The 9,987-nt window shown below is 46.5% G+C and overlaps 1 protein-coding gene across 1 annotated transcript; it reads left to right on the top strand.

Annotated features, from left to right (window-relative positions):
• The first annotated feature begins 243 nt into the window (after positions 1-243).
• LOC140074932 (lysosomal dipeptide transporter MFSD1-like) lies at positions 244-9,943 on the top strand. Its single transcript, XM_072120262.1, has 14 exons — positions 244-345; positions 467-505; positions 3,025-3,125; positions 3,793-3,917; positions 4,082-4,137; positions 4,373-4,516; positions 4,666-4,824; positions 5,549-5,664; positions 5,753-5,853; positions 6,094-6,205; positions 6,282-6,419; positions 7,514-7,653; positions 7,890-8,001; positions 8,774-9,943. Exons 2-14 carry the CDS (start codon positions 484-486, stop codon positions 8,888-8,890), a joined length of 1,443 nt encoding a protein of 480 aa, XP_071976363.1. The 5' UTR covers positions 244-345; positions 467-483; the 3' UTR covers positions 8,891-9,943.
• The last annotated feature ends 44 nt before the right edge of the window (positions 9,944-9,987 follow it).

The following is a 9,987-nucleotide window of genomic DNA, read 5'->3' as shown; positions in this document are numbered from 1 at the left end:
TTGCGACATGTTAAATTTCTTCCCAATTTCCCTATGAAGTACAATATTTCCCGCAGATGTGGATTTTGGGGAGAGAAGGAAGTGATTGCGAAAACTTGAGAATGTCCGGCTATGAAGGGGTTAAGGTGTGGTTCAGTCGCAGTGCTATCGCTGTGCTCCCTAGCGCCCCCGTGCGGCCGCCCGGAGCCTCGCAGGTTGTGACTTTGTTTGCCCTGAGCGCAGCCAGCAGGGGGCGTGGTCAGTGAGCCGTCCATCAAGTATAAGCGGGCGTGGCCTGATTCCGGCCCCGGGTTGTGCTCAGTGTTTGTGCTCAGCTGTTGGAGAGCGGTGGATCCGTGCCAGTGTGTAAGTGCCGGGCACAGGCTGGTGGTGGGTGGTCAGGGTGCACTCACTGCGCTGCTGGGCCGTGCACTCCCGTGTGGGACTCCTGCTCCGTGTTATAACCGTGTTTTTGTTGCATTTACAGGGGGCGCTGCAGCAGACATGGCGGTCCCGGCAGAGCGAGGTCAGTACTCCCATCATCCTGCAATATAATGGGGGTCCCTACTTAGAGATAGTCCAACTCCATCCCCCCCCCCTCCCCTCAGTCACGTGACTGTAGGTGCGTGGTGGTCATGTGACCGTTCCGTCACGTGATCCTCCTCACCTGAATCAACAAATTTTGATTTTAAAAAAAGAAAAAGAAAAAAATTGGCTCATGACTGGATCCTGTCTCTAAATGTTCACTTATTTTACCTGAGATTACAGAGTTTAACTTGTTTTACTGTTTGCTTGTAACTTTTGCGCTTCCGTCTATCAGGTGCTTTGGACAAATGTTTGTGAAAATGTTACCTTTTTTTTTTTTTTTTTTTCTTTTTAAACAAATTCCATATTTTACAAATGCATAGAGATGTCGGAGGGGTGGAATGTACCTGGATATTAAGCCGGATAGTCCACGCAGGTATACAGAGGCGTCACCTGTTGGATGTTCTGCTTGCTCAGTATATGAGGGAGCGTGGCAGACACCAAAACCTCTGTATTAGAGATGAGTGGACCTGATGTTCTGTAACTGGCCAGGTGGCAGATCCCAAAAAACCGACCGTCAGGTCCGCTCATCTCTGCTCTGTATCATTAGCGCTCCATACTATGTCACACGTGTGTGTATGACTCCATAGCACGGAGCTGCGGGAGCCGCCACACTGGATCTGGGTGTGATGACTAACATAAACCTCTCATATTGTGCCACAACATACACCAGGACGCTGGCAGTGATCATTTAAGTTCTGATGACGGAGCAGTTTTTCGGTGTGACACAGTGGAGTCCAGCGTGACCCTCCGGCAGATGCACATCCTGTCTGATCCGCTGTCTCAGCATCTGTGGGTAACATCACCGGGTCAGGGGTCACGTTGTGTGCTCTGGCCTCAGCGCTCTGCTTTGTCAGCCACAGTTGTCGCCCTTATTTCACTGCAGTAAATGGTAGGACAGAGGGGAAGGGTCTCCGTCCCCCTTAAAGGACCTCTACCCTCAGGTGTACTGCTGGTAGGTGTCCAAACTTACCTGCTCAGCATTTAATCTAGGGGATCGGAAAGTTCTTTATTATCTTTAGGGACCTCTGGGGTAAGGGAAGAAATATCTTTATTAATATATGTTAATGAGCTGCAGGAGCTCAGGCTCCATCACCGGATTATGTATGTGCACCCTCTTCCCCTGCTCTGGACTTTGCAGCCTGGTTCTGCAATGATCGGCAGGGTCGGCTCCAAGTATCAGTATGCCCCCGGGGCGACAAAGCCTCAGTGGGCCCCTTTGCAGTAAATTCACATGGCAGCATTAAAAATTCAAAAACTAAAACAATCTCCTGTTTCCGAAAATATTCCCTTGTTTATCATACCAAACAGCCCCCTCAAGGTTATTTTATATACAGCCCCCATCACCCCCATGTACAGCCTTTTGTGTAATCATATCTTTTAGGGTACATTCACAAGCGGTATGCTCGCCGTGCGGGCATACCGCCGTCTGCTGGAGAGGAGGAGGAGGCGACCTCACCTCCCTCCATAGAAAACAGCGGCACACGACCGCACACACGCCGAAAGATAGAGCATGCTCTATTGTTTTGCGGTGTGCAGCCCGGATCGGTGCCACACATGTGGCACCTTATCCCCACCGTGCCACTATTGCCTTCTATGGGGACGTCCCCGCTGACGGCCATGTGAATAAGCCCTAAGAGTGTTGTCAGTGGCAGCAGGGCTGTGAAATATGGATTTATATTTCAGGATTGTAGCTGGACTTGATTTCGGTGCGGTATTGTCTTTGCTGTGATCTTAGATGTTGTAATATGTAACCAGAAGTCTGCTACAGCTTTTACTCCTAGCAGATGTGAGGGGCTGTGCTCAGTGAAGAGATGTTACTGGAATGTAAATCCATACACCCTACACAAAGGTCTGAGTACACAGATCTCCAGGGATAATACAGAACACTGGCTGCAGCTTTGTATGCTGTAAGACTCGAGGTGCAGTGACCTGACTTGACCACCATGCTATGGAGCATCCACATACTCAGTGTTTTCCCCTTCTGCCACGACTCCTACTATCATCTGGTGTCCGATATTGATGATTTTTCCTAAGGATGGATCATCCGTATCAAAAAACTGATAAAAACATTTTAAGTAAAGGTCAAAGGTCCAGTCTTATTTACTTAGGCTTTGCCATACCTTGACAAATTAGGTCACACTTTGTTTTTACAGCCCCAGAGCCAAACTATCCCCCGACTGACCTAGTAGTAGTAGTAGTAGTATAATACTGACTCCAGATCTGGACATGTGCTATGTCCTCTTAAAGGGACACTCCATCCTCCACTATAAATGTTCCATTAGTCGGGGGTCCATGATTTCCCATGTTTCTATAAGTGCCTTCATGTGATTTCAGATTTGCATCTGGGGTATAATGAGACGCGGAGCCCCCCCCCACCAGAGACAGATGTTTGGTGGATAGGCTGGAGTGCCCCTTTACGATTATATGACATTTTCATGTTTTTCCCTTATTTTTCAGGCTATTACCGGTTTGTGGTGCTCTTCTTCAATTGCATGCTCACGTTCGGTTCCTATTTCTGCTTTGATATTCCCAGCGTGCTCCAGGATCAGTTTCAGGGGGTAAGTGACTTATTTAAAGAGTAGGCCCAACCATGATACCTCCCTCTGTTTGAAGAGATCCATTGTGATAATGGGCTGGTCTGTGGCATAGATCGGCATCGGTTCAGCTGTAAACTTTGGGGTAGCCCGGACGCATGTGTCCAGCACTACAGCGCCACCACAGGGAAAACGTGGTATTACACACGTCTGAATCAGTGCTGGAATCTGCTGCCTCCTATAATGGCTACTCTGTGCTCTATCCAATATCTAAAGACTTTAACTTGGTAAAGGGGCTTTGCTGGGGATTTTTAGACAATCCCTTTAAAAGGGTGTCATGAAATTATGACACCGATGACATATCAGTGCGGGGCACCTGCCACCTTCTCACTAGGCCAGTGATGTCAGCCCTTTTGCAGCTCCCTCCTAAGTAAAGTATATAGGTCTATACTGCAGTACCCAGCACAGCCACTATACAATGTACAGCGCTGTGATCGGTAAGGAGTCAAGAGACTTCAGCTCTTTTCTGAACTATGCAGTCTGATTGTGGTAGGTAACAGATGTTAGACCCCCATTGGTTTGACTGAGAAGTGGTCATCCTGGAATGCCCCTTTAATTTATAGTAGGTGTATACTGACGCAGACATTATTTCCATAATGTCGCCTTCTTTTGTTCTTTTCTGATTTTACAGAACTTGACCTGTGCAAACGGTAGTCATCCCAATGGCACCCATGGTAATAGCAGTGACGGCTGTGTGGAGGGGCTGGGTATGACCCCGGAGCAGTATAACCTCTTATATGCCATCTATGCCTGGACGTAAGTATAAGAAGCATGAAAATATGTAACTATAATGATGGCTATAGCAAGTCAATATCCAGACCTTATACAGGCCTTGCCACGTAACCCAGCTCCAGACAGTTTCCATTCACTGCCTTCAAACAGAGATCTTATAACTGTCGTTCTCTTGTCTCCTCCCTCAGGAACGCACTGGTAGTCATCATCGCCGGATTCCTCATCGACAAACTGGGGAACAGATGTGAGTAAAGGATCCTGTAATCTAGTGCATGCTGGGAGTTGTAGTGCCACTACTCATAGCTCAGCAGCTGTTGGTTATGTCTCCCTGTATAATCATCTACCACTTCTTGCTATATAGAGACTTGTTCACAAACTTTCCTTATTTTCATGTGTTACAGCAATAAAAGTAAAGTTGGTTGCAAAAATATACACACCCTTTAAATATATTTATTTTTTTACTTTTTTTTTTTTTTTAGTCGGCCTGTTCCTGTTTTCCTCGCTGACTGTGGTGGGCTCCTCTATATTTGCCTTGGGCTCACATTTTAAAGGAAGCCCCTACCTCCTGCCGCTCATGTTAACCGGACGCCTGTTGTTCGGTTCGGGGAACGGATCCCTAACAAGTAAGTAGTCGCCGTACTACTCAGTAGCCAATCACCTTCCAGCTTCTATTTGTAGGACGCCCTCTGGGAAGTGACGGGGTGAATGTGATTGGTCGCCATGTGTGACTACTCCTCTTTATACATTGTCTGATCCCTGTCCTCTCTGCCAGTTGTACAGAACCGGATCACAGCCTTTTGGTTTAAAGGGAAAGAACTGGCTCTGGCGTTTGGGCTGACCCTCTCCTTCTCGCGCTTGGGCAGTGTCCTGAATTTCTTCCTCACCAGACGGTTTGAAGATCATTATGGGATCCAGTGGACTCTTTGGGGAGGTGAGACTGGCTGCATGTTGCTGTATCAATTGAATTTAAAGGTTGTATAGGGGATAACAAGGTCATTTTTGAGGGTCTGACTGCTGATCACGAGAACAGGACCACCAGCAATCAGAAGAACTGGGTTCTGCTCTTACTAATTTGTGGGTTAGCATACTGAGCATGTGTCTTGCCGTTCCATTCATTACTATGGGAACATTGGAAATTGCAGAGCACAGCGCTGGGGTATCTCTGGAACTCCCATTCACTGTCTGAGAGAGCAGGAACTTCCAGAGCGCTGTGCCCAGCAATTTCCGACACTCCCAAAATAGTGAATGACGCACACTCGTCCTGTGGTTGCACCTATTGTTAAGAATTAAGACCCATGTTTTTTGGATCACTGGAAAGAATCCCCTGTCCATTCTCATAATTGGTGGGGGTCAGACTCTCGCTGATTATTCTGTGGACAGGGGATGACAAGCAAACATGATAAAACCCTTTGAAAGGATAACGTATCACTGGGATTTCCATTATCTGGGACCCCCGCGTATCCGAAGAATGAAGTTTAAGTGCACCTACATGGCACTACATGCAGGGGGCGCTGTGAGTGTACAGAGGGCAGATGGCGTTCTGACCACTGGTAGACATGTAGAGGAAGTTTTGCATTTCTTACCCAATGATGTCAAATCACAAGAAAAGTTAAATGCAGGAGACCAATAATCCATCATGTGCATTCCCTGTACAGGAACCATACTGTGCGTCCTGGGCCTGGTATCCGCTATTATTGTCAGTATTCTGGATAAAGTCGGGATGAAGCAGCTGGGGCAGGATGGAACAATTCAGGAAGCGTCCAAGAAAGTGGTGAGTAACCTCCCAGGCGGCGGCTCATATTATTAGCTCTTCTTAAAGGGACGGCTCCACCATAATGTGATTTCTTTCTGTCCCCCAGCGGGTGCAGGACATACGCCTGTTACCGTTACGTTACTGGCTCCTGGTTCTCACTATCATGTTCTTCTACAACGGGGTATTTCCTTTTATGGCTGATGCCAGGTAAGTGATGCACATTTGTGGGTTTTAAGGCTGGTGCCAAGTTTTCTGCAATGTGGGGATTAACCCTATTGTCACTCATGGAAATGACCCCTAATAGAACCCATACTACACAAAACAAGCCCTCGTCCTGTAACCAGAAGCCATAGTACATAGTCGGCTGTACGTGTTTCCCACACATCATGTCACGGTTATAATTCCGGGATTCTTCTCGATCACTGATCCAGTATTTTTCTTCCCCAGTAAATTTATCCAGGACAGGTATGACGGCTATGACCAGCAGACGGCGTCCTATATAGCGGGGGCCGTGTATGACAGCTCTCTGGTGCTGTCCGCCGCTGTGGGAATATTAATAGTAAGTTCTCTTCTTCTATTATTCTGCATTGTATTGTATGCGGCTTCAGTTCCTAACCTGTAGTTGTTTCTCCTAGGACTATGTAGGGATGAGGGGGGTGCTGGCTGTCCTCTGTGCGGTCCTGACGCTGCCGGTGTTTGCCCTGCTGGCTTTCACCTTTGTCCCCCCATTGGTGTCCACTTTATGGCTCGGAGTCACTTACTCCTTTGCTGCGGTAAAGTATCATAGATTTCTATCTATTTGTATATGTTTGTGCCCCCCGTTAAATAATAGTGTTTCCCGGAGTGGGTTTTGAGGCCTCCTATAAATCATTGGTCAAGGGGTGACTTTCCCAGAGGAGAGCACTTGTGGCTGTAGGCAGATCAGACCCGCCCCTGGTGCACTTCCTGCGGTTCACTTTGCGGGTCCTGAGTCTACAGCGGCGTCTTTTGATGTTGCTGTTGTTTTCTTCTGCTCCTGCCCTGATTGCAGAAGCAGGACCAGGTCTCCGTCTGTCCCTATGGAGATGTGGTTTATTACCGCTTCTTCCTTCTCCGCTCCTTACTGCGTCACGCTGAATCAGCCGCCGCAGTGAGGAGCAGAATCGGCTCTACAGACCCAGTGGTCACATGGTTGCCAGGTCTGTTGGGGTTAATCGGAGCTGCTGTGAATAATAAGATCAAGTCCAGCTCTGATCACCATAGTCGCCCCGTTTTCCCCAGATTATACATATTATATATAAAAAAGACCCCCGCACACTAGGAAATTCACTTATGGTCACAATGGTCGTTTTGCGTTAATTTGAAAACTAAAAAAAAAAAATATTTATTTTCCACTTTTAGTAGCTTTTACCCCCCCCCCCCCCCAAAAAAAAGAAAAAAAAAAAAACTAAATGGAACAAGGTCCCTTAACTTTCCTTTATTTTTAACTATCCCATTGTGTCATGAAACAAATGCAGCAAAAAGGTTTACTGTATAGCACACAAAAAAATGAAGTAATGGCCCTTGAACCAATAAGTATGGAAAATTTGTTAAAAATGCTCCGGTCTTTAAAGGGCATCTACCACCAGGATGAAGGACTGTATGCAAATGAGCCTGAGGGGCTCCAGGTTCCATAGATGTCAATGGAGCCTGGAGCCCCTCAGGCTCACTTGCATACAATATTTCATCCTGGTGGTAATGCCCCGAAGGCCCCTGCGCTGCACGGTTATGGGTCTGGCGGTGACATTTGTTATATTACACTCTGATATCTGGGGAATAACTGCATGAAAATCAGAAGATGTGATGTTTATAAGACACCGGAGCCTCATCTCTTCTGTTCTCTCCTTAGGCAAGTATGTGGCCGTCCATCCCTCTGGTGGTCCCACAAGCCACACTGGGCACCGCCATGGGGCTCGCCACATCCGTGCAAATGATCGGCATCGGACTTTCCAATCTCATCGTTGGCAGAATTCTTGGTACCAAATCCAGGTAGGTTCTAGACACGGACACATGGATTTCCGGCAGGTCGTTTCAGTTTATTATTTAATAGCCTTTTTTTTTTTTGTTAGTTTTCTGCTTTGGCCTCTGGAAGTCACATTGCAACTTTTTGAACGGAAACACAAAATAGAAGCCAGAAAGCAGATGGGACCTGGCCCCAAGATGTTGTTTTATAATGTTAATTTATAATTTACTACGTTTTTATCTTTTTGTTCATTCCTTTGCAGCGAATCAAAGATCCCAATATGGCGCTGGCAACAGATGATGATTTTCCTGCTGGCAAATACCATCGCTTGTATCATCACATCAGTCTCCCTAAATATTGCGGACAAAAAACAGGTAATGCACAGGAGCCCTGCAGGATGAGGACACGACTCCTCTCCAAGTGTCTGTCTGTAAAAGGGGATTTTCCCACTAACTAAATTTAGGACGTAACTTGCATATCAGTGGGGGTTTTAGTGCTGGGACCCCTCGCCGCTCTGTCAGACTAATGGAGCAGACGCCGCGCATGAACATTCTGCTCCATTAATCTCTATGGAGCGGATGGAAATTGCTGAGCGCAGCGCTCACTGATCTCCATCAACTCCATAGAGATTAATGGAGCAGAACGTTCATGCGCGGCGTCTGCTCCATTAGTCTGACGGACCCCTCATTTTCATGATCTGTGGCGGTCACAGCACTGAGACCCCCGCTGATCAGTTAGGGCCTAACTTTTCTTCGTGGGGAAAACCCCTTTAACACTTTGTTAGATGTGTAAACTAAGTTGTGAACTTTAGGTTTGTTACATTGTGTCGTTCCTCTGTTATTCCTCCTAGAAAATTGGGAACTAGTTATAACCATTACGCTTAGATTTCATTTTCCCCACAGCAGTTTATAAAATTTTAGCTAAGCTCTGGTGATTGGTTACTATGGACAACTAAAACACAGACACTTCTGATAAATCTCCCCCATGGATTTTTTTTAGGATATAGGACTTTTTCATATTTGTGTTTCCTAATGCAAGCGATTTGCCCCTCAAGAAAAGATCACCCAACTTTCTTAATCTCCTGAATGTCAATGTTTCACAGTGATCTTTATGGCAGCACATTCGTTATCCTCTCTCTCTCTGCAGGGAGGTACATTGAACACAATGACGAAGCGGAAACCTCAGACGGAGCAAGAATCTCAGGAAGAGTCCGAAAGAACCCCGATACTAAATGATGAGGATGACCGGAGGTCTGTAAACTAACCTGTAACATCCACTACGGACTGCGTGATGTGGACCTGAGGAGGCGCTAGATAACGGCTAATTACTATAGGCACCTACTACATGGATGACACTTATATGCCAAGTGACATTTGCAAAAACTCACCTATCACTTGAAACATTGGATTTGCTGTTGGGGGGCGGGTGTAAGGTTTTAACCCTAATTTTCATAAATTTCACCCTTATTTCTAATGATAGTTCTCAGGTTTATAACAGGTCATGGTGCAATGAAAAAATGGTTCTCGTGCAAATGTATTTTGGATTAACCAAGAAGAACAGGGTCACAAAGTAAAATTCCTAAAAGGACTGAAAATTCAGCAACCGGTCTTGTGATGGAACTGGCAATATCACAAGATCTCTATTGTGCCAAGGCAGTGGGAGTAGTTCCGTCCTTCTGCCACTAGGTGTCAGTATAAGGCAGTGCAATAATGAATTGGTGTATAAGCAAATCTTAAAGGGGTCCTCCTATAGTTCTCCTGATCCATTGTATGGGCAGGAGCTACTGTATAGTGGGGGGGCCCCACAAGAATGCACATCTTCAGTCTCCCCTGCTGAATGGAGCAGCTGCTGCTAACCTGGTCATGTGATGTCACACAGGTGCACGGCTCGTTAGACCCCTGGTCACGTGATGTCACACAGGTGCACGGCTCGTTAGATCCCTGGTCACGTGATGTCACACAGGTGCACGGCTCGTTAGATCCCTGGTCACGTGATGTCACACAGGTGCACGGCCATGAACCTGTGTGACGAGCCATGCACCTGTGTGACATCACATGACCAGGAATCTGTGTTTCTCCACAGAAATTGATCCATGTTGAAAAATTGTATTAACTTTTCATTACACAAACAATATCAGCTATTTGCAGAATGGTGACCACTCCTCTGGCTGTAACATGGACCAGTATCCTGACCGACTGTCCACGTGGCCCCACACTTTTTTAGAGAACCCCAATAACCAGAATTTTTGTAAGAAGGGAAATACAAGTGTATAATAACTTTTACCTACAAATAAAAAGAAATGATTTTATAAATAAAGCTTGGAAATCCTGACGTTGTGGCGAGTTCTTGTCGGTGCAGAG

This window comes from Engystomops pustulosus, chromosome 8 (assembly GCF_040894005.1).
Source record: "Engystomops pustulosus chromosome 8, aEngPut4.maternal, whole genome shotgun sequence".
Lineage (NCBI taxonomy): Eukaryota > Metazoa > Chordata > Amphibia > Anura > Leptodactylidae > Engystomops > Engystomops pustulosus.
The sequence above is the reverse complement of the archived record's forward strand: the minus strand, read 5'-3'. Positions and strand labels throughout refer to the sequence as shown.

Coding starts and splice junctions, on each gene's coding strand:
- LOC140074932 (XM_072120262.1), top strand. CDS start 484: ATGGCGGTCCCGGCAGAGCGAG. Junction 6,206..6,281: donor CCGCTGTGGGAATATTAATA/GTAAGTTCTCTT, acceptor TGTTTCTCCTAG/GACTATGTAGGGATGAGGGG. Junction 8,002..8,773: donor ATATTGCGGACAAAAAACAG/GTAATGCACAGG, acceptor CTCTCTCTGCAG/GGAGGTACATTGAACACAAT.